Raw genomic sequence first — 23,501 nt, 5'->3', positions numbered from 1 at the left:
GGCAGCTCTCCACCAACTGGCATGGAGTCAGCTGTGTGACAGCAGGAGAGGTCATCCCCGTAAGAATACTAAATTGGATTTTATAAGTTTATAGCTATGTTTTGTTTCTTTTACAGAACTATAATCCTGGTGCTTAGAGTGATCTGAAAGGAACAGAAACACTTAGCCTTGAACTTTTGTTCTGCTGCTGCTTCTTGTGCCTCTGAGGTACAAAACATACCTGTAAACTTATAATCAATCAAACCAATGTTTAAGGGCTAAAAAAGAAACCCAAAAAGGGGACAGGCTTCATGTTCAATAGTGAGAAACTTGGGGTGGGCAAACCAGAAGATTGCAGTTGGCAATCAGCAGGTTTTCGGAGACCGGCATCCCAGGTAGGTTGGTATGAACCAGTTGATTTCTTTCTCCCTCTCTTTCTTCTCCCCCTTGCTCCCCTCCAAAATACATTCTTGAATCACAGGCAGGCTGGGCTGCCCGTAAAGCCGTGTCTGGCATTCACAAGCAGAACAAGCGCAGTGTCACTCCAGTGCACCCAGAAGAGTGGAGATGTGGCAACCCCACCAGCGGGTCAGGGGCATGGCAGGAGCAAGCTCCGCAAGGTGGGCAAAGCTCCTCGGGCTGCATAGGATGAAATCCAGATAACTTGTCCTTTCCCCCCATACTGTAAATCCTATACCTGTGCAGTCTATATGTGTTATGGACAGACAAACCCCCGCTTTCCCCCAGCCCCATCATCCCCAACTGCGTAGCCTTTGTTGGAAGCCCCAGGTACCCCCCCAGCAAGAGCTGGAGGAGGGTTGACTTCAAACTCCACTAAACAGTAGAGGCACAATGCAAACAAATGTATTGCAGCACGCAGCTATGCAAATAGCTTTAGAGCACAGCACGTTTTCCCCAGCGTTAATTGCTGCACCGCCAGGGTTGCGTAGCAACAGCTCCGTTTGTGTCTCTGACAGCTCCTGCCCCTTGATGCCTCTGACACCTTCTGCGGCAGGCAGGGAAGGAGGAGAGAACAGGGCTGCCCTGGGAAAGCTAGAAGGACCAGGAGGTAGCGAGGGGCTCAGGTGATAAGATTTGATTGGGATCCCGGGGTGTCTTCTGCTGATACAGGGTGACATGTGCAGGGGTGCTGGAAGCGGGGTGTAGGCAGCTTTCAAGGCTGGTGGCCAGAAAGGGCAGACCTGCCATCCCCCAGGCTCTGCAGGAAAGCTCACTGGCAGGTGGGTTGTCTCTCCCATCTCAGTGAATCCTTCTGGGTACCCCGTACAGGTTTGTGACTACGCTTGCAGCTTGGCTATAGTCATAGGGGATCCCCAGTAAGTCACCCCTCCCCAGCCACAGAGCTGCAGTAGGCTTGTGACTTCTCCAGCCCTTGAGAGAGATGACACAGTCCTCATGCGCACCCAAAACTAAGAGAGCCTCAGGCCAAGCCCTGTGGGAAGGGGTGAGCATGGGCACTGGGGAGAGGCTGCAGATGGTATGGGCTGCCCTGGGCTCCCTCACTTGTCTGCTGAGCCCAGCAGCTTCTGCCAGGCTGACCTGTACCTCCCGAAAGGCAGGCGCTTCAGAGGCAGGGGTAGCTGCCTCCCAAGAACAATATTTCCTTCCATTTAAAACCATGTTCCCAATTCATCTGCATTCGCCAGTCGGTCTTCACCTCTCGCTGTGCCTTTGCCAGCAGGGCTGAGGAACCTGTTAGTAGCCAGCACCTTCCCCTGGGAAGGCACTTCAGCTCTGCATTCAGCTCACCTCTCCTTTCCTCTCTGATAAGCCACGTAAATAAACAGTTTCTCTGCAACAGTTTACACAATCCCTAAGCAACCCTACCTGAAGCTGTGGGGCACTTGAAGTAAACTCTTCTGTTATACCTGAGCATGAAGCAAGCTCTTCTCCGAAACTGCCTTAAGTAGCGATGATGCAGGCAATCCTACATCCATCAGCCACTGGGCAAGAGAATGGCCATGGACATGTTTTATTTAATAATAATAGCTAGAACAGACAGGAATGGTGGGAAATACTGGGCAGCTATGAAGGCGCACAGATAAGCAGGTCCCAGGGAGCACAGAGCTGTGTCTGGGAGATCTGGGGATGGAGAGGCACAGGCTGCAGCTCAGCACCCCAGGAGGACGGGGAGAGGAAGGTCTGAGGTGGGATCCAGCGGTGCGCAGAGCCCAGCTGCAGGTGGTGGGGAGAGCTCTGCCTCAGGGTTGTCCTTTGAAACTGAGAAAAAGGGGATACTGCCTGCAGTACCCAACAGGGGTGAGGTGGAGAAGGGGCAGATGAGCTCAAGGCAAGAAGTTGCAGCCTATCTTTGAGCCAACGTGAGGTGAAAGCAGAGGACCCTGAATGCAACCCGCCTGCAGAATCAGGTGAACTGTGTTGCTGAGCATGAGATGGGTCTTCTAAGGACAAAGGGCATCGAGGCTGGATGGATTCATTTCCTTTATCGAGCAGGAAAAATATTTATCTCTGTTTTTTAAATTTACAGCTTGACAAGCTGTGTGTATCTCAGATTTACTCCTTGCACTACAGTGGGGCAAATAAGGTGAAAACAAGCACTATGGCCTCAGTCACACTTCAGAGGAAGAAATTAATTGAAGGCAAGGCAGAAATGCCACCCTGGAGCCTTTAGGACCAGGGAGCCCAGGTCCCCTCTGCCATACGAGCAGAACATGGGCCTTTTCCAGCCCCACACACACGTGCAAAGCAGGCATGACCTGCAACCGGTTGCATTCAGCATGGCTACTGCAAGGTGAGGAAGGACTGTGCCTGGCTACTTGGGTTCCTTCTCCCAAATTAGGGACTCTGTACACAGACCCACAATCTCCTCCCTCGCCAGGCATCGCCCAGCCTGTATCTTGACTTTCCTTCCTCACCACCCACCTGGGCAACCGCTTTGCCTGTGCCATGGGTGCTTCCTTTGCAGGCATTTGTGCGTAGCACCCAAAGGCACCCTGGCAAGGAAGGAGTTGGCTGTTTTGCCATTGTAACAGCTTGCCGAGGCTGCCCGGGGAGCGTGGCAGCAGGGTGGGCTGGGGCAGGGCCACACCTCTGCCGCTGCTGTTATAAATTGAGGCTCGCTGGGGGAAGATGGCTGCCGCTCTTAGGAGCTGGGCTTGTGAGCAGGTAAGAGGAAGGCAACGGCCCTCTTTGCAAAGGTGGAAAAAAAGTTGTGCTGAGCTCTGCCTCTTTGCAAAGCCCCCTGCTCCAAGCCCTCCTCTTGCAGGGGAGGTGAAAGGTTTTTTTATCCCCTTTGTTATTCAGCAGGGCAAGGGGAGGAGCTGGGCTATGTAAGAGATCCTGGCTGACACAACCCTTCCCATGCAGAGCTCTGGAGAGAGGCCAGGTTGTACCTGAGCGTTTTTATTTAAACTAATCCCAGGTATTGCAAATTGAAAGTCATCGCAGCGCCAGGTAGAACCAGTTGAGACGGTTGCTGGAGGGCGTTTTTCTCGCCCGGGTGTAGTAAAGAGAGGTACGTTGTTTATTGCTAACCCTGGGAGTATGTTCTGGAGGTGCCGGAGCACAATCGGTGAGCTGAGCTCGCTCAGCCTTTCCGGGCGGTTTTGGGAAAACCCTGCCCAAGAAGCCTTTAAGGAAACTGAGTGGCTGTGATTGAGAGGCGAAGCCTCATTATGCTTAAAAATTTGGGCAAATTGGAAAACAAAGGACTGGCTAGCAAATGCTCAGGGCAGGCTTGGTTGCAGCCTAGCATTTCTGGGTGCCACCTGGCCAGCCCAGAGCCTGAAGCGGCCCCTGGGCACCTTTCCTTGTCCTTTGCCAAGTTTGGGAGCAGGTTGCTGGAGGTGCCTCCCTGGCACTGGTCAGTTCAAAGAAAGCAGCCAGCAAGCAGTAAGTGAGCATCAGGTGAGGGCAGCCCCGGGGCTGGCTCCAGCATGTCGGCTACCACCGAGCACAGCCGGCTCCGGTCCCTGGCTTTCCCTCCTCCTTCTCTTTGCCAACGGCTCCTCTGAGCCCGGGTTCTTCCTCCCTGTTCACCTATTGAGCCCTGCACCTGGCAGTGTGGAGAGGGAAAGCCCACTCCAGATAAAGCTGCTTTTCCCCACCCTGGCCCTGAACCCTGTGATTAGTGTTGCCCCCCTCAACCCAGCCAAGCGAGTGAAGTCGGTGTCTGATGCTGGGGTGGGGAGGAGAGCAAGGCTGTAGCGGGGGGAAACGACTTTCACTCCTCCATTACAAGACCAGGAGGTGCAAAGTGCAACTGTTACTGCAAAGCAACCCAAAGTTGCTGGCAAAGATCCTGTGCCAGGCAGCATGGGTGCCAAGGTGCGCAGCCCCCTCGGTGTGGCGAGGACTGGGTGAGAGTCGCCTGCGCTGCCGTTGGGAACAGATACGGTCTCGATAACAGCACCTGCCATGGCACTCCTGATGAGTTCAGGCAAACACTGGGTAATTATCCGTTAACCTCTCCACCAATAAGTCCTAATTAATTGCCTGTGCCAAGCAGGTAAATGATAATCGCCTCGGTTTGAGAGCTAGGTAGTGGGAGCACACCTTTCTGAGTAACCACTGCACGTTGACGGTCAGCCCATCAGCTGCAGAGCCACTTTATTAAATGGCAGTAAATCAAAGGTCAGTGCAAATAGCAAGGCACTGCACCACACAAGGGTGCATTGCTGCCTGCACGTCCTGCAGGCTGGGAGCTCGCCAAAATTTCTGCACTGATTACAGAGGAGGCTCAGATCTGCTCAGTTTGCCCTAGACCCATCTTCTGCCACCAAGGCATAAGCAGAATTTGAAGATTTACAGTAGTTCAAGATTTCTGGCACCTGGCTGCCCAGCTGGGATGCTGCTGTGCTCCCACCCAGTCTGGCTGTGCAGATCAAGCATGCGGAGGTGTACAGTCGTCCTGGTGGGTCCCAGAAGAGCCGGGCCTTCTACACTGGGCACTGTGCACGTACTAAATCTGATTCTTTCTGGGAAATTTAGGTTTGCTTTGAACATGTCACATGGTGCCTACACACCAGGATGTCCTAGGCAGAAGTGTAATTATGGGTGCTCTGGCAGCGGGAGCCGAACAAAAGTGCAGTCCGTGTCCTGCCAGCAATGCGCATACATACGTGTGCATTGTGGGGACTGAAGGGATACCTACCAGCCCCATGACAACAGGATGCTTGATCTCACCTGGAGGTCAGGCAAGCCATATGCCTGAGTGGGAGGAGAAGGGTTATTCCAGTTTTGCAGCATAAACTTTCATTCCCTGGGACATGTTACTGATTGATTTTCTCTTTGTCTCTCTAGTGAGGATGCAGCAGAGACAATAGCAATAGACTCTAACAATCAGCCGAAGTCTCCACTGGAAAAGTTTATGGTCAGACTGTGTACACATCACCAGAAGCAATTCATTCGTGTGCTAAACGACATATACACTGAAGTACAACCAGACTCTGAAGGCCAGCAGTTGTCTGAATCTGAGAGCATGGAGGCCTCTACTTGTGGCTCTGGTTGTAGCCAGCAAAGCACTGAAAATCAGGATAAGGGTGCTACTTGTACTGAATCAAAGCCCCCTTCTTCCTCGGACCCAGGACAGTTGGGGTCCGATGGCCCCCTGCATGTTACGGGACAAGCCCCGAAGCAGCCAGCGGAGCTGAAGTCTCTGGACAGAGCAGAGAGCTCCAGTCCTGCTTTGAGAAGGGACTTCGAGCTCCCCGTCACCAGGCTTCGTTCTGCTAGTCCAAAGGATAGCTGCACCCAAGGATACCTCAGCACGTTAAACTCTTCCGCTTTGAATTTCCATCATGCCGCAAAGAGCCTGGAAGGGCAGCAAGCTGCTGGACACGAGCAAGAAGCCGGTGTCAGAAAGTGTGAGGACAGTAAAGAGCAGCTAGCAGGTAAGACTTTTGTGGAAGGTTATATCTCGGTCAAAGTGGCAAATGTGAACGGCAGCGAGGACAGCTTAGATGGCTGTCTGGGGTCCCAAAAGAGCTCTTTTAGAGCTCTGCCGGAAGAGTCCTGGGATCCCGGCTTTGCGGTGACCCCTCCTCGCAGAGCCGACAAAGAGAACACTTTGCAATGCAGCTCGAAAGCATCTTTGCTCCAGGACTTAGACGCAAAAGAACAAGATGCGAGACCAAAGCAAGAAAACCACCTGCACGCCATGGCCAAGGGCAAGGCAGGCTGCCACCTGCACCCGGCCGACAAGGGCCCGCTCGACAAGTCCAAAGAGGGCTGGCTGCCCGCCGGCGCCGCGCCAGCCGCCCACCGGACCCCTGGCGGGCACCCCCGCGCCAAGGCAGCCTCCCTCAGATCCACTCGGAAGAGCAAGAAGACGTCGGGGCTGAGGATCAACGACTACGACAACCAGTGCGACGTGGTCTACATCAGCCAGCCCATCACCGAGTGCCATTTCGAGAGCCAGCGGTCGGTGTCGTCCCGCAAGACGGCGAGGAAGAGCACGCGGGGGTACTACTTCAACGGGGAGTGCTGTGAGCTCCCGACTGTCCGCACGCTAGTTAAGAGCTCCCGGGTGGAGGAGAGGGGGAGCAGCCCAGCACTGCGAACAGAGACCCTCGTGAGCGCTAAGCCGCCCCTGGCGCTCTCAGTGGGGGGCTCTGCGGGGGCTGGACGGGAAGGTGAGAAGAGGGTTTCCCTGAGGCTCCTGGCTAAAGGGGCACCAACCAGCCGAGAAACGAAAGAGAGAGCTGAGCCGGCCCCTGTGCAGTCCTGGGATACGCGGGCGCTGCGGTCGAGGGAAGCCACCATGGCTGTGCCCTTCTTCTCCCTCTCTGCTCCACCCAGCCCCCAGAAAGAGGACAGCTCAGCTGGCTCACCACCTTCTGGCTCCCCTCCTGCAGAAGGAGGGGGGACGAGTGCAGGAGGCACCGTCCCCTGGGAGGCTGGGAGCAGCCTGGGCTCCTCTGGGGATGGCAGTGGTGGCGGGCAGGCTGCCGATTTTGCTGCCCTTCCCATCTCAGAAGCACCCAGCGGGGAGGAAGGTTGCCCAGGCTCCAATGTACAAACAGATCCGGCTCTCCCCACCAGCCCAGAGCCAAAGTCCCCCTTGCAGCCCTCCGCTGCTGCGGACACAGCACCCCTGGCCCATGATGGTGCCAGGGATCCTGCCCAGCTTCCAAGTGCAGGGGACGCGGAGCCCTGCGGGCTGTGTCTGTCAGAGCCCTCCCCACGCTCTCCAGGCCAACAGGCTCCCGATGAGCCCCCTGTCACCATGGATGGGGAGAGCCCCCCAGAGCCCCCCACCACCTTGGAGTGCATGGATTTGAACAAAAGCATTGATGCTGAACCAGAAGCCGAATTATTGGGTATGGTGGGTGACAGCTCCCCTGAGCAGGAGGAGGCTGTGCCGGCCAGCACAGCCCTCCCCGAAATCTCTGAAGGGGAGGCAGTGGAGAATAACAGCCCAGCAGGTGAAAAAGAGCCTGTTGAAGAGGAAATGCTGCCTGAACCTGATGGTTCAGACACTGCAGGGAATGACTCTGTGTCTTCCAAAGACAGTCTAGACAAGAAGCGAAAGAAAGGCAGGAGAGCGCTTGTGGCATCGGACCGGTGTCTCCGAAGCCAGCAATCTCAGTCGCCTGCTGAGGACAATGCTGAGGATGCTGTTTCTTCCAGCTCTGTGCAGCTTCCTTGCCTTCAGATCAAACTCTCCAAGAGTCCTGGCGCTAAGCGGTTCAAGAGAGAGGTGCACCTGGATGGGGCTGCATCCGTGCACTTCCCAAACGACTGCTTCCCCAGTGTGCTGCTCAAAACCAGTGAGGGGCCGGGCACTGGCCAGGCTCAAGAGAGCATCACTGAGCAGCAGCCAGCTGAGGAGAATGGTGTCACTACCAGACAAACCTATAAAAGCATCTTAGCGAAAGAGACTGCGGCAGAGGGAGAAAATTCCTCTAAAGACAACCCCCCTGCTAACAGCAGCCAAAGTCAACCGGGTGAGATGCTGGAAATCAGTGTCCAGGCTGATTCTGAGAAGACAAGCATTCTCCTCCCTCCGGAGAGCAGTGTGCCTGCAAATGATGCCGAGCAAGTGGATGTGAAACCAGATGATGCCAGCGTAAAGGACGAGGAGAGCTCTGACAGTGCCATGGACACAGGCAAGCTGGAGAACTATGAGCCAGTGGCCAATTCACCTCCATGTCCCAGCAACAGAGGTGGAAGCAAGCATCTTCCAGCAAAGGCTGCAAAGCATAAAAAGGTCGCCCTGCAGTTTTATAACTTAAGACACGCACACGCACCCATAGACACTGCAAAAAAGAGCACACAAGGGAAGGAGTCTATGCAAGCGATCCCCAAACCGAGGGACGAAAGCAATTCAGGGAATGATGACTCCCCAGCACTGGAGGACATAGACATGGCTGACAGCAAACCAAAGTTCATGGAGTGGTGTGCTGAAGAGGAGAACCAGGAGCTCATTGCCGAATTCAACGCCCAGTACATGAAAGTTCAGAAAGGCTGGATTCAGCTGGAAAAGGAGGTGCAGCCAACTCCCAAGGTAAAGAACAAAGCCGACAAACTGAAAGAGATTTGGAAAAGCAAGAAAAGGACACGGAAAAGTAGAGGCTCGCTGGAAGTGCAGAAGCTTTCACCTGTCCAGATGCTGTTTATGAAGGCCTTTAAGCTGTCCGACATCTGCCAGTGGTTTCTGGAGACAACTGAAACCAGGTCTCTAGTGATCGTGAAGAAACTGAACACCCGTCTCCCAGGGGAGATCCCCCCCATCAAAGTTCCAATGCAGAAATATTCCTCCTCCAGTCTCTACCCCAGCTCACTGCAAGCCGAACGTTTGAAAAAACACCTCAAGAAGTTCGCTGCCACTACCCCAGCTCGGAATAACCTGAAGAACCAAAAGCTTTGGGCTAAAATTCGAGAGAACACTGATAAAGTGGAGGCTGAAGAAGCCACCACTCCCAGCCAGACATCTCCCACTGATGTTGGCACCGAGGACCTGAGTGAAGACAAAACCATCCAGCCTGCCCCCAGCTTGCCCACGCAGGCCAGCACCAGGATCCTGCGCAAGTACTCCAACCTACGGGGCAAGCTGCGAGCCCAGCACCGCATGGTGAAGGCGGAGAAGAAGAGTGATGGTCCGGGGGACCACCCATCGCTGGAGAGCAAGCAGAGCCGGAAGAGCGTGTGCATCAACCCGCTGATGTCTCCGAAGTTGGCCTTGCAGATCAAAGCAGATGCCTTTCCTGCTAAATCTCCATCAGTGGATGGGATGGGGAAGGGGCGGAAGGGGAAGAGCAGATCCCAGGAGGATCCCTTGTCCAAAGCCGACCTCCAGCTCAACAGGAAGAAGAGGATGCTGAAGGAGAGTGGGAGCACCCAGGAGCGGTCTGGCTCCTCCACCAAGGACAAGCTGCCTGCCAAGAAGGCCAGTAAAATAAAGCATTCGGAGGTCAGCGCAAAAACTCCTGCCACCCGAAAGCAGGCTGCCATGGAGAGGAGCAATAAGCTGGCTAGAAAAATGTCTTTGAAAGAGAAGAGAGCCCCGAAAAGGCAGCTGGAGAAGGTGCGGCTCTCCCTGCGGAAGGGCAAGGAGAACACGAGCAGACGGGCTGTGCTGCCCCCCGGCCACGAGGAGCTAGCCAAGTCCCTGAAGCAGAAGCCCCTGGGAGAGTCCTCCACGCGGTCGCAGAAGATGGCCAACAAGAAGCCCAGTGGTGGGAAGACCCTGACAAGGTCCATGAAGAAGATGCAGGAGAGCAGCGGGTCGCAGGGCAAGAGGAAGCTGCGGGCAAAAGTGGACTGTTCGCACAGCAAACGCTCACGACTGGACCTGAAATAGCGAAGAACCGGTAGCCATGTACAAAACTGGTGTACAGTAGTAACCCTTTACCATGCATTAACTAAAGCTGCTTTTATAAGCTGTAGCAAGCCTTTAAAAATCCGCAGTTAAAGGATAACGCCTGTGATTTTAGGCATCAGCAGATGTGTTTCGGACAGAGAAGAGGTCGGCCTGTCTGGCTCTGCTGTTCAGAAGGAAGTTTCTGCAGTTTGAACGTTCCTTGGGTTTTTAAACTTGGAACCAGGCAGTTTTAGTTAAAAGTACAGTGCCTTATTTATCACTTTAAAAATAAAAATAAGAAGCTCGTCTGTGTGATTTGGAGGCTTGCGTTTTATACTTGAGGCACAAGCACTTGTACTGTAGCAGAAAGAAAACCACCTTCGTGCACATGAAGTAGCTTTTGGCAGCCTTTGGGTGCACGCAAACATTTCCCTTTCCTTCAGAGTCCTCCTTCTGTCTGTCTTCTTAGTGGCATTTAAAGCAAAACCAAAACCATTTCCCATCACTGAGGGAGAGAAAGGCAAATCTGTCCTTTGTTGGTTTGTTAGTAGCAGCTGCTGGTGTCCCATACTGTTACCTGCTTAAAAGTATTAATTAGCTACTGGTGTGTGTACTGCTGATGGCTGCCTCGCTCTCCCCTTGCACAGCCCGTGGGGTGGGGAGGTCCCGCTCAGGCGGAGGCAGCAGAGGAGATGCTGCGGGAGCTCTGGGTACCAGGCTGCCGCATCCACTGCTGCCGGGCAGGCGCGCTGGGCTGTATCCGTCTTTATTTCTTGCTGGCTTCAGGGATGAATGGGTCCTGCCGTGCCCTGCTTTTGGACAGACCTCCTTCTCCTATTTTGCTGCCCCTGTGGTGATTTCTGTGGTCTCTGACAGCAAAGCAGTTTGTGCAGTGCTTCGCTGAAGGTTGACTCTCTCCCTTTTCACAGGCTCGAGCTCCTTCTGATGTTGGTGCTCCACAGAAGGGGAGCCCTGGCCCTTGCCCTGTGCTCTTGTGCGCGTCTTGCCTAGCGTCCTCCTACGCCAGGATTTTCGGTTGGAATAGGGTTGAGAGAAGGGACTGACTTAAGTTTATTTTTTACCGTAATTTGCATTTCATCCTTTTACTAGCAAGTTGCGGTTGCTTTGTTCTTGCTTGCGTCTGGTGCTGTGGAGTCTGAAAGCGGCCAAGCCTCTGCCCTGTCCTGCATGACACCTTTGCAGGGTGCCTCTGCAAGCCTCTGCAGCGTGTTTAAAAGCCAGCAGGGGGTCTGCAGTGGCAGAACAGGGTCATGGTGCCTAGCAGCTCTGCGAAAAACCTGTTAGAAGTGCACAGTGCACGTGGCTGTGCTGGCTCTGCCGGGCAGGGATGCTCAGTGGCTGAGAAGGGACTGCTGTGGTCTGCGCTCGGGGAGAGGACCCTGCTCAGCCATTGCATCCCCACGGCTTCACTTTCACATTGCTGCGCAAAGTCCCTTTGCATGAATCCCAATGCAAGCTTCCTCCTGTGCAGAAAGCAGCAATGCCCGAGAAGTCACTGTGCGGGCTCTGGGGTTGCCCGACCTTTAACAGCCACTTGCTGGTCCCTGCTCATCTCCTTGTCCCTGCTCAGAGCAAGGCTCTGGGGCAGGCCACACATTCGAGAGATGCCTGCCCTGGGGGCAGAGGCTAGAGAGGGCTCGACTACAACTGGAATTGCTTTTCGTGGTTGGCATTGAACCCCAGATCCCATAAGCCTGTGGACTGGAGGTGGAAAGCAGGTAATCATCTTTAAATCTTTTATTGTACCTGTTTAGTATAGAGGTTGAAACAAGGCATTTGAGATTCGCATGCCCTTTGCAGAGCACCTCTGGCTCTCTTGCAGGTATTCCCTTCCCCCAGCGCTGACGCACACGAGGCTGCGGCACATTTTTCTCTTACTATGAAATGGCTGATTTAAAAAAAAAATAATCCGTTACCTTTCCTTTGAATCATGCTAGAATAAGTTAACTCTCTGAACAGCTAGGAAGTGATTAAATCTAGCCTGTCAGTCCCTGTACAGATTAATATGAAGTTATCTATTACTTTAATTTTTACTGCATGCATTAAATATGTCAAACATTCCATCAGAAAAGATTTAAAAGTATTTCAGGAGAGGTGTGAGGCAGGAGGGCACTGTTGCTAGTTAAATGACTGATCTGTACCTTTCTTACAGGTTGTCTTCCCCTCTTCTCCATCCATACTTACAGCCCTCCTCTAACCTCCGGCTGGGGCAGCCTCTCCGCAGGCACACGGGCCCAGGATTTCCCCTCCTTCCCCTGGGCCGGGCGTGCGTGTGAGCACCCCTCTTACCTCTGCTCCTCATGCTGCTCCCTAACAGCAAACCTCCTTTTCCACATCCTTCACAATGCCTCTTTCTCCATCCTTCCTCATCGCTCCTGAAGCGCCTGCACTGGGCTGTGCCTGCAGAGCCATGCAGGGCACCACACACCCGAGCGCTCCTCGGGGCTTTCCCTCCCTCCTGCTCTTTAATTTTTTAGCCACTGGTAAATGCAGGCTGCTCTGCTCTCCATCTTCCATGCTTCTGGGAGTGGGAACCTCATTAGGCTAAAAACCTCGACAAAGCAAGTGGAGAGAGGCTTTCTGAATGGGGTGCTGCTGCTCCAGCCTCCCGGCTGCCTTCCTGCACCCCAGGGCTCCACCAGCACCAGTTGGCTGAGCATGGCAAGGGTGGGAGATGGCAGGCGTCCCACGGTTGCGGGAACGGAGCAGTATCTGGGTGTCTGTCCTGGTTTGGTGCGCAGTGCTTGGCTTGGGCGGTGGTGGGATCAGCCACGCTGAGGTTCCTGGCAGTGTCCCTGCCGGGCGTCAATTCCAAAGAGGAGTGGCCAGGACCCGTCACAGGGAGAAGTCAGAGATACTAAAAGGATAAACATGTTTCTCCCACCCCTTTGGATTTCCAGTCTCAGGGCTGTAGTTTTCTGTCATACTGCTGTGTTTCAGCTTAGTTGGATGGAGATTTCCTGTGCTGAAGGCAGGTTCCCATGGGACAAAGCCTTGTCAGCAGACACTGTAGGAGTCACAGGGCTCCAGGAGGGAGCAAGGTGGCATTGGCCATGCTGAGCAGTGTATGGGCAATGTGGCCTGAAACTCAAAGCACCTGCAGCTTGTCCCAGGCTCCGATCACCTTCAGCTGGCAGCTCTGTCCCTCCCTAGGGGATGCCAGAGGTGTTCAGCAAGCCCTGGCTTTCCCACATTAGATCTGGCATGTCCCGTGCAAAGAGTAACATTCATGAAATCTGTGCAAAGATCCTACTGACTTTTAACGGGAGCTGGGCTGTGCCTCGTGGGTGTAAATCTGAATTTCTTCTCCCTTTAAGGAGGAAAGGTAGAGGGTGTGTTCTGTGTCAAGATGGGGCTGAAAAGAGGGGTCTGGGCTGGGCTGGGCTGTGGATTGTTATTCTTGTCTTCAGAAAATGAATTGAGAGAAAGCAAATAATTCTGAGGTTTTTTTCAAATAAAACCATTTCTAAATACAATTGCCCCAGCCTGCGGCCTGGGACCAGCCCAGGCCAGGTGTGTGCTGCATGTGCCTTGTGGGTGCCTGGCTCAGGTGGGCAGATGGCAGAGCAGCACCTTGGGCATCTGCAGGGATAGGGAGCAGCGGGTTTGCAGGAGGTGCCGAACTGGGCTGTCCTGCGGGGTGAGATGATCTGGGGTCTTGTCAGCAGGGACCCCCCCGGCTCCCTGCTCCACTGCCCTTGGGGCCAGTCCCTGGCACCGCAGCCTCTGCAGGGCTTTCCCTGGCCAGGCACATAAACCCTGCTCAGAGCTGTTCTGCTCTCGGCCTCCTCCTTTCCTCCCCAAAACTCCCCCTTATTTAAAAATTACAATTTTGAGGAAAACTGGAGTGATTTGTCTCTACGTTGTGCTGTTTGTGAGGAACTGGCAGGAGCGTTTTCTCCTGCAGCTGCTGCACTGGGTGGTGGGTTTAACTCATGCAGGTAGTTTTTACGGAGAGCAGGCTTGTTTGCCAAGGGATGGGTAGGGTGAAGCCATCACCTATGGCTGAGTGATTGCAGCAAGCACTTGGGGCATGACCTCGCCAGCCCACCTCGAGATAGGAATATTGGTGCTTTAGTACAAGTTATCTGAATTACAGATTTGTGCAATCCTTTGGGTTACCCCAGGGGAGGATGCCCAGGGGTGAGGTAGGCCAGGGGTGGCCATCATCTCTAGAAAAGCATTAAGGCTTTCTGCTCTGAGGAGACCCCCAGCTCCCTTCCAGGCTTCTTTCCTTGCTGTCACTGCTCCGGGAAATGCTGTCTTTGGCCCCTCTGCCTCGCCTGTGTGTGTTCTCCACTTGACACCAGTAGTAGCTGCGAGGTCTTGCAGACTACAAGACCTGCTCTTAATGTGCTTTGCACTTGCTTTTGTGAGTGCTTAATTTTGGGGCAGGAAGGAGGAATGCTGTAATTTGCTAGAAAATGAAATTTCAATTTAATTTGATAGCAAATTGAAGGGTCTGCATGTGAGGTGACTGCCTGGCAGGGTGGTATTGCCTGGGCAGCCCCATTTTCTTTATCAGTTCTCAGATATTTGAATTTTTTTCTCCTTGGCTTTTTTTCCCAATCAATTCTCATGTTGCATTACTCTCTTCCCAATTTACTTCCCAATTTAGTCTCTCCACACAGCCATGTTTCAGCTAGAACAGTGCAAAAGAGACACAAAAATAAGTAGAGATAATACCATGTATATAACCTGTTGCTCTTTGTAAATGACTTGGGACATGCACTACTCATTTCTGTTTGTTCTGCAGCCAGGCAGCAGTGAGGTGTCCTGCTGAAGCATGGCCCCTGCTTTAGAGCAGCCCATTTCCAATAAATGCAGCTTCTACGCAATGCACGGGACGCACAGGGAGCTGCAGATGATCTTAATGAATGGAAGGAAATAAGAAACACGATTATTCCACACGGGCATCAAGTGCATTTCCGTTTGCTATGGTGCAGAGCTGCCCACTGGCACTACCACAGTGCCATCCTCAGCTCCTCAGCCTCATTGCGCTCCTCTTCCTCTGGGCCACCCCGCCGCTCCCTGCTCTGCTTCTTCAGCTCCAGATTTCAGCACAAGTGCTGTGTCCCACAAAACAGACCTCTCCTCTTTCTGTTACTTTGGCTTTCCTTGCTGGCCACTTTCTCATCCTATTCTTGAAACTAGTCTCCAACTCCCAGGTCCATGTACCAGGAGCATCTTCTTAGCTCTGCACCTCCACAGATGTCCTTACTGGCCCTTTGCTGCCAGCCCCCCTCTCTCATTTGCAGGGTTTCCTTTTCCTCTCTCACCTTGTCATCAGCAGCTCTGGGACTTCATACTTCATGTGGCCAGGAACCATCCATCTTACCTAACCTCTGGGAGGGCCTGGGTTTGCCGTGCTCAGAGTCAAAATTTATCTGTGTGGGGATTGAGGGCTGCAGCAAGAGCAGCTTGAGCCCAGGATGGCTCCTTCCATCTGTAGCTGTTAGGTTCTTGTCTAGCAACATGAGCCCTGGCATGGGTTTCTCTGCTGACAGGATGCGTGCAGTATATCCAAGGTGTGCACATGTTTATATTCATCACCAATTCATCACTAATGAGGTCCTTGTTGCTCGTGTTTGCTGTGTGCAGTGGTGTTTCTGTGTTCAACTACCAACTCGTCAGTGAGACGCATTTGCAGCAAACCTTCTCCAAAGAGCTGGCTGGCTGGTGCTGATGCTTTCAGCAAACTTTCCGCCGTGTTGCTGATCATCCTCCATGAGCCGGGAGAGCGAGATGACCTCGCCCCCGCTGCTCTCCGTGTCCCTGTCCCTCCTGTGCCGGGGGGAGCTGGACTGAGCAGGCTGGCGGGCTGCCTGAGCCACTTTTTGCTGGTGTGTGGATGAGCAAAGCTGCAGCCCAGGCTGTGTCCCAGCCGCTCACATGGCACCTCTGGAAACGCCGGTGTTTCTGAAAGCTCTGCCACCCCCTAGTAACCTCCCGGGAAATAGAAACACAATCTCAGAAGGACACGGGGTACCGCTGCCCTGTTTTTAAGACTTGATGGACAGTTTCTCTCTCCAGCTCCTATTCTTTCAGCCTGACAACTGCGTTCCCAGTTGAAGGCGACTAGGAAAGCTGCAGTTCCCAGCCTCCTGTGGGCATGGGCAGTGCCTGGGGCAGCAGGGAGGTGTGGACTGCTGTCCAGCTCAGGCTCTGGCCTTTCCACCACCGGCGGTAGTGCCAGGGAAAGAGGGCTGAGCCCCAGCCAAGGCGTCCTCAGGTCCACATCCTCGGGCTGTATGCCTGGATGGCCTGGGAGCGAGATGGGGGTAGGCTCCCCCATGCCCAGGAACGTCACTGCAGCTTTTCTTGTAGCGGTAGGTTTTTTGAGCAAACTATGAGGCTACAATGTCCCCGCATTGCGCGTGTCCCCCCACCCCCGTGTGTTGTAGCGTCCGTTCAGCCCATCCTTTAGCTTGGTGGTTGTGAAATGAATCCATCTGTTCTAAGATGTTCTCAGGAGTTCTTGTTTGTATTAAGCTCACCCCTAGGCTTAGCAGAAATCACGGTCCCCATCCTTCCTCCTCCCCTCCCCACGGACAAGCCCTCTCTTTCACGAGCACTTCCACCCTCTCCCCAAAGGGCGGCGGGGCGGGGTGGGGGGGGCAGCTGGCGGTTTCGATTCAGGGCACGTTGGCAGCTTGGGGGCAGCCGGAGGAGCTGGGATGCAGCCGGACGGTGTTCATGGCATGGGTCCGGAGGCCGGGCAGTCCCTCGGGCTGCGTTGCTAGCCAATGTTTTCTAAGTCTGTTTGTAAGAGTACCTAATTTTAAAATGAAATGTGAATATATATTATGTGTAGGTGCCATGTAAGATAGTGTTGTGCTAGGCAGCAGGATGCTAACCTACTTTTTAAGCTTTTTTGGGGCAGGAAAAAGCATTTTTCTCTCACTTCATGCTCACAGATCTAATATTGTAAATAGTTTTTTTTAATATTTATTTCATGGGCTTTCCACAGGTTCTTATTCTAACTGGTGTGTCGGTTGGTGGGGCTGTATCGCCCAGCGTGCCGCAACCAAAGGGCTGGCTATTGCGTGGGGGGATGGGATGGGATGGGGTGGGGTGGGTGGTGGTGGTGTTTGGTTTGGGGTTTTTTTATGTCACATCAAAGTTGAAGCATTAATTCATTCTCTTCATCTCATTTTGATGATGTCAGACCTGGTTGATGGCCATGGTCCCCGGGGAGGCAGTGAGCTCCCGTGGCCGGCTGGGATGGCCGTTCCCCAGGGCAGGGGGGCACTGCAAGCAATAAGATTTGTAGTAATAATGTCTGCTTTGATGGCAGGAGCTCTCGGGGCTCAGGGCCGGGTGGGAATAACCCCGCTCTTCGTGGGGGCTCGGTCCAGCATGTCATGGGGGTGTCTCTTGGCCTGGGGATACCCAAGGAGGTGTCGCCAGGGATGCAAGAGGTGGTGGCTGCCATCACCCACAAGGGACCTCCCCCCCCCCGCAAATGGCCGGGGTAGGGTAGGTAGTGACCGATAGCAAACTCCTGCTAGTGAATTACTGCAGTGAGCAGCTGCCTTTGGGGCTCCTGCGCTTCCTGCAGGTATGGGTGGCCTGAGGGAGCGCACCGCAGTCGCTGTTACAGTCCCAGTGCTGGCTCCAGAAGGCCATTTGCTTATTTGCTTGCCATTCTGCAATTTTTATTCTCCTTCTAGGGGGATTTGAGGTCATTTGGTTGTTTTTTCCTAAGTGTGTTTGGATTTTTCTTTTTTTTTTAACCCCTTTTTGCCTGGAAGAGTTTGCTGGTTGCCTCCCCCCCCCCGCCCCAGCCCAGCTGTCTGTGTGGGGCAGCGGCAGCAGGATTATTGCTAGTTTTATGGTGATGGGTCCCTGACTTTGGAGGGTGGAGCAGGGAGTGCTGCCGGGTCCAAGGCCCTGCAGGACCCCTCACCAGCCTCACGCTGCCTTTGCCCTTGAAACAGGTGTATTAAAAAAAAAAAAAAGAAAAAAGAAAAGGGAAAAAAAAGGCAACAACAACCCAATAAATTTATCTTTTATAAGATGCTCAATGTTTAAATATTATCTCCACCCTGATGGCAAATGTTTTTCCTTCATCTGTCTGCTTCCCTGGGAGAGTTTTGTTTCTCTGTTTGTTTCTATATGAATTTTAGGCACTGAGCTGAAAAGTCCTCCTGTCCGGTACTGTATGTTTGAGCCTAAGCAATGTGAACTGTACAGACCAGCAGTGGGAAATGGGAGCCGGTGACTGCGCCTGGGAGAGCCGTGGCTTGGGACGGCATTCCCGGTTGCTCTGGGGAGCGGGAAGTACTGTGTCGTGAGTTGGGAAAATGAACTGTCTGCTGTGAATTCTCAGTTGGAAATGTGGAGAGGGGTTTCCATTAGATTATAATGTTTACATACCTCACCTGACGAACCTTTGAAAGTGTATATAAAAAAAAAGAAAATAAAATTATATTAAGTTGCTTTAAATCAATATGTATAGCTATAAGAGCTGGGTCATTTGAACTTTGAATATGTATCAACTCTCTAAATGTTGACATTTTGTGAACTCTGTGCTCCTGTCTTTTATTTCATCTTAGCCTATGGAAAAAGTTGTTGTTCCAGGTAAAAGGTCCCTGACTCAGATCTGAACTCCTCAAGGATTCCCACCACCTTGTTTTCTTTTCTTCCTCCACTGTCGATATTCACCCTATGAGCTTTCTAAAGGTCCGTATTTTATTGCAGCTTATTAAACGTTTCTTTGATATCAATGTTTGTTTGGTGTGATAACTGGGGAAGGGCAAAGGTGAGTGCATGGGGGGGCAGCAGGCTGGCACCCTCTGGAGGGGGGGATATAAATGCCTGGGTGGGGTTTGAGTGCTCCTACACGGTGTCTGAGCTGGTGGTACTGCCTTCTGTGGCAGATTTGTGTTTGTGGCACGAACAGTGCAACCCCTCAGTGCTCCCAGGGGCTGCTGCGCAGGCCACCACTCCCCTTCCCCAAAGAGTTAGAGATGCCCAGTTTCCCCCGCAGCCACTCCATCCCCACAGCAGACACTGGGCCCTTCGGCATCTCGCGCTGCCCCACACACGACCCAGGCAGCAATGGCTCCTTTTGCAAGGCATTGCACAGATAGCCCTGGCTCTGCCCAGCAATGAGCCCTCAGCCCAGGGCTGTGTGTCCCAGCACCACAGGGCAATGCTCTGGCCAGAAGAGGTGGCTGGGGCTGCTCCAGGAGTAGCAAATCATCACCCATGGCAGGACCAGCTCTCCCCAGCCCGTCCACCTCCTTGTACACCCAGCAGCTCCTGAGCATCAGCTGCCCGCTTCTCCCCTCCAGGAAAGAAGAGGCCAAGCCTCTGAATGAATAAATGTCATGTTCACATGGAAGACAACATAGACAATACCAAACATCTCCTAAAACAATACAGCCTCTGCCAGTGGAAGGATGCTCAGTGCCTCCCTCACCAGCCTAGTACAAACCAGCGTCTTCAACAGTGACACACACAAACCCCACGGGCCAAACAAAGCCACCGTCATTTTCCTGCCCAGTAGCATCTGTAAACAAAAAGAAAACATCATTTGTTGACCCCGAACATATAAAAATACTATAACAAAATGAAATACAAATATATATTAGAATCTGTAAGTATTCTGTATAAAGAGATACTTTAGCGGTTAGCTTACAGCAAGAACAGAAACACAACACAACCAAGCCCCAGCTGGGCCATGGGCAAAATGAGATGCGTCCCGGCTCCTCTGTGCAGCAGAGGGGGCTCCTGTGGAGAGGCCATTTGTGGCAGAAACACATCCCCGTGGTGGTGGGAATGTCCCAGATGCCAATGATGAGCAGGGACGGTGACAGCACCTACGAAGCCAGATGCACCCAGCAGAGACCCCCGGAGCCCGGCCAGAGCCGGCTGTGCGGCCCTGAAGCCGATGTACTGCAGGGGTACGATGGAGAGACCCAGGGCCGCAGCCCTGGGATGAGTTTGAGTTTGTCCACCCGAGTGACGTGGTGACACACTGTCCAGCCACATGCAGTGTCCCAGGTCAGGCTCTCACCATCCTTGGCTCCCACAGGCATAGAAGCGATGCTGCTGCAGAGATCAGGTGTGCGTGGTACCCCGGCACGGGTTCCCCATGCTGTGCCAGCAGCGGTGCTGCCCCTGCTCCCATGCCAGCCCAGCCCATTCAGTGTGGGCTTTGCAGGGTGCTGCCCGGGCACTGGCACCCGAGTCCAGGAGATGGTGGGACCTGCCCTGGCACCGGTGTCAGCTCCAGGCTTGCAGGTTTGGGCACCTTCAGCCTCTTCAACTGGCCTCAGCACCCACAAGGCTCAAGCCCTGGCACTGGGTACGGCAAACCCACACCCTGCCTGTCCCAGCAGCCTTCTGACCCGGCTTGCTAGGCCACTGGGACATCGGGCACCTCTGCTCAGCTGCAGAGCCCCCCCTCCAGGGCTGATCCTGGAGGAAAGGGGTTCCTGTGCTGCCCCGTGCAGCTCCCACCTCTGAGCAGAGCCACCTGGCTGTCATGGTGGCATTCAAGGCCCCTTCCACGTTAATGGCACAGTGCTGGACCCTATGGCACAGGGCAGGGCTGGCGCTGGGACCCCCGCATAAGTCTGTGCCTCACTGCCCATGGCCCTGCTCAGCACACCTGGGACCACCCTGGTCCTGCTGCACCCAGCAGGGCCCCGATGCCATCACAATGGGCTGGAGCCCTGGCCCATGCTCCCCAGAGCCCAGCCAGCAAGCAGAGCCTGGGGGAAGCCACTAAAGGGTCAGGCTGTGACTGTGGATTTAGGACACTCTGGGCTTCAGCACCCCAGCCATTGCACCAGGGAGCCCCTTGCTGCAGTTGCCATCAGGGCAATGGCAGGTCCGTAGCTGCCAGAGGAGAGGAGGGGGAGCCAGGTACTGGGCTTGTCAGGACCATGGGATGGCAGCTGCGCCACACAGCCCTCTGCCAGCCATGGCTTGCCATGGCCCATAAGGCTCTGCTGTGTCAGGCCTCTCTGCTCCAGCCCCAGGTGATGGAAAAGCCCCTGGCTCGCTGGGCTGGATGCAGGGATGGGGCTGCCAGGGAGGGGACACACAGGGGGATGCAGGCGCTGCCCTCTGTGGCTGTGGGGCTGTGCTGAGGGGAAGGCAGAGCACCGCAGGGAAGGGACGAGGGGCAGCTGGGCAGAGTGCCCGCCCTCTATCCACACATCTGTGTAGCTGCAGTTCTTAAAAAATTCTCTATCTACACATTTGCTTTGTTTGTGGGGTTTTTTTCTTTTTTTTTTTTTCTTTTTTTTTTCCCAATGCTCTAGATGCAACAGCTCTACCCTCCGCCGGGCTCCTCTGATGCAGCTGCAGTTCAGGAACACCCAGACAGCAGCACCGTGGCCGCAGGGCAAAGTGAGGTCCTTGGCTTGGTGGGGCTCCCCACTGGCCCCCCAGCTCTGCGGGGCCGGTGGCCGCTCACAGGCACTGGCTGCAGCCGCACTTGCTGGGCTTCTCCACCTCCTCCACAAAGGTTGCGCCGTTGCTGCACTCGAAGGCGTATTTCCTGCGCCGGAGCCGCAGCCCAGTGCAGCAGCCGGCACCAGGGCCGATGCAGGTCCCCCGACATTCCACCCAGGCCACCGGCCGCGTCGTCTGGCAGATGGCGTAGCCCCGCTGCACCTGGTGGTAGTCCCGCACCGGCTCTCCGCGGCACTCCAGCTCTGCGGGACAGGAATGCTCAGACCCGTGTTCTGGGCCAGTGTACCAAGTAACCCACCTCCCCAGCGCCTACCTTGGTCGCAGAGGGCTCCAGCGTAGCCGCTGTGGCACTCGCAGGCGGGCTGGCCACCTGGAGTGAGGCGGCAGTGGCCATGGACACAGGGCTGGCGGTTGCAGGGGTCAGGAGGCTCGGCTGGCTGATTGCAGAGGGCACCCTGGTAGCCCTCGTGGCACTGGCAGCTGTAGGAGAGGGCGTCGAGGGGCAGGCACAGCCCATGCACACACCTGTGGGCACCCGGCGCCATCAGGCACCCGCCGGCACGGCATGGCCCAGCACGCACAGCCCCCCAGCACCGAGCGTAGCATGGCTCAGCACCGGCACAGTATTGCACCAGGACTGGCGTGGCACTGGCATGGCACAGCCATCACGGCACAGCCCTGCCACAGCACTGGCGTGGCTCAGACATGGCACCGCCAGCACTGTGCAGCCCTGGCACCACTCGGTGCTGGTGGCACACAGGCAAGGGGATGGGTGGGCAGGACAGGCAGGGACAGCCAATGGAGAGGGCAGGGATGAGAGATGGTCAGTGAGGGGCAGCCAATGACAGGGCAGCCAATGAGGAAGGGCAGCCAATGAGCCAATGCAGTGGAGCAGTTGTGGTGAGGCAGCCAATGACGTGAGGGGTCAGCCAATGACGTGAGAGGTCAGCCAATGAGCCAATGCAGTGGAGCAGGTGTGGTGAGGCAGCCAATGAAGTGAGGTGGCCAAAGACCCAATGGGGCAGGTGGGTCACTGTGGGGCAGCCAATGGGTCAGGGCCATTGCTGTTGGACAGCCAATGGGGCAGTGCTATTGCTTCAGGACAGCCAATGGGGCAGAAGGGTCACTGTGGGGCAGCCAATGGGGTGGGGGCACTCACTTGTGCCCCTGGCAGGGGCCACCACGGGGCTGGTCGCAGTGGGGCCCGTCCCAGCCGGGCTCGCAGTGACAGACGGGGCCCTGGGCGCCGGCAGGCTGGCAGATGCCATGCAGGCAGTAGAGCTTGCGGCAGGGCTCGCAGCCTGGCACCACCCCTGGCGTCATCCGCGTCTTGGTGAAGTCCTGCAGTTCATTGTTGATGTAGAGGTTGCGGATGCATCCGTGGAAGCTGGTGCCGTTGAGGAGCTGCCAGAGGCGGAAGGCGGCCGAGTTGACGTCCACAGGCATCCCTGGGGAGAACAAGGCTGTCAGCGTGCCTGGATGCCCCCCATGCCCCCCATCACCCCCCTGTCCTACCTCCCACGTAGAGGGGGGCCTCACTGTTCAGTGTGTAGTGCTTGCCCGAGTTGTCCATGGTCATGGGGCTGCCACCGTCAATGGAGAGGTTCACCATCTGGTCAAAGGTCACCAACTCCACGGTGTGGAACTGCCCATCGTTGATAGTCTCGGCGCTGGTGGGGATGGCTGGGTCACCGGGGACCCCTCAAACCCGTGCAATGGGGATGGTGGTCCCTGGTGAGTGGGGAAGGGGTGGCAGGTACCTGTAGATGGCTGAGCTGGGGTGGGTGCCGGGGTCATAGCTGACCCTGACGTGGCCCTGGTACAGCTCCACAGCCATGTGGTCACTGTCACCATTGTACAGCAGGATACCGTTGCCTTCAGCTGTGGAGACCTGGCAGGGAGAGAGGTAGGTGCCCACATCCCTGGGGCAGCACCCCCAATGCCACCCCCCCGATGCCCCTATGCCCCCCCAGCCCTCACCTGCAGGGTGATATTGGCCCGAGGCCAGTCCTGCAGGTCAGTGAACTGCAGGTATGTGTCACGGTCCACGAAGTTGACACTCAGCAGCTTCTCACACTTGGGGCCACCAAAGCCTGGTAGGCACTGGCAGAGGGCGCGGGCACCCCGCTCCACGCAATGGGCCCCATTCTGGCACTCAGCTCGCTCACAGAGGCCAGGCTGGCCGGTGGCACGGGGTGGCATCTCACAGAGCTGGCCACTGCAGGGTCAAAGATGCTGCTGGGCATGGGGCTAGGAAAGAGCCCTACCCCCTGCCCACTGCCCC

General features: G+C 55.0%; 2 protein-coding genes across 3 annotated transcripts in view; one reads left to right on the top strand and one right to left on the bottom strand.

Annotated features, from left to right (window-relative positions):
- Window positions 1-151: 151 nt before the first annotated feature.
- Window positions 152-16,825, top strand: LOC141926024 (uncharacterized). Of its 2 annotated transcripts, none has more exons than XM_074831092.1 (2): window positions 152-207; window positions 5,263-16,825. In XM_074831092.1, exon 2 carries the CDS (start codon window positions 5,330-5,332, stop codon window positions 9,761-9,763), a length of 4,434 nt encoding a protein of 1,477 aa, XP_074687193.1. In that variant the 5' UTR covers window positions 152-207; window positions 5,263-5,329; the 3' UTR covers window positions 9,764-16,825. The 2 variants fall into 2 exon arrangements, with proteins under 2 accessions (XP_074687193.1, XP_074687192.1); XM_074831091.1 differs by having other exon boundaries at window positions 163-599.
- Window positions 16,826-21,071: 4,246 nt separating this feature from the next.
- The window catches only part of SLIT1 (slit guidance ligand 1), a 49,721-nt gene continuing 47,291 nt past the window's right edge, over window positions 21,072-23,501 (bottom strand). The window contains exons 32-37 of the mRNA XM_074831641.1: window positions 23,198-23,435; window positions 22,978-23,108; window positions 22,733-22,887; window positions 22,377-22,665; window positions 21,531-21,742; window positions 21,072-21,459 (exon numbers count right to left, since the gene is read on the bottom strand). Coding sequence (XP_074687742.1) covers window positions 21,215-21,459; window positions 21,531-21,742; window positions 22,377-22,665; window positions 22,733-22,887; window positions 22,978-23,108; window positions 23,198-23,435 — 1,270 coding nt within the window. The 3' untranslated portion in view covers window positions 21,072-21,214. The remainder of the gene's footprint in view (window positions 21,460-21,530; window positions 21,743-22,376; window positions 22,666-22,732; window positions 22,888-22,977; window positions 23,109-23,197; window positions 23,436-23,501) is intronic.

The sequence above is a fragment of the Strix aluco genome, chromosome 7 (genome assembly GCF_031877795.1).
Source record: "Strix aluco isolate bStrAlu1 chromosome 7, bStrAlu1.hap1, whole genome shotgun sequence".
NCBI lineage: Eukaryota > Metazoa > Chordata > Aves > Strigiformes > Strigidae > Strix > Strix aluco.
The sequence above is the reverse complement of the archived record's forward strand: the minus strand, read 5'-3'. Positions and strand labels throughout refer to the sequence as shown.

What these genes read in the sequence shown, in the direction of transcription:
- LOC141926024 (XM_074831091.1), top strand. Translation starts at nt 547, where the DNA reads ATGTGGCAACCCCACCAGCGGGTCAGGGGCATGGCAGGAGCAAGCTCC. An exon ending in GCAGGAGCAAGCTCCGCAAG is followed by an intron (nt 600 to 5,262) that starts GTGGGCAAAGCT and finishes TTGTCTCTCTAG; the next exon opens with TGAGGATGCAGCAGAGACAA.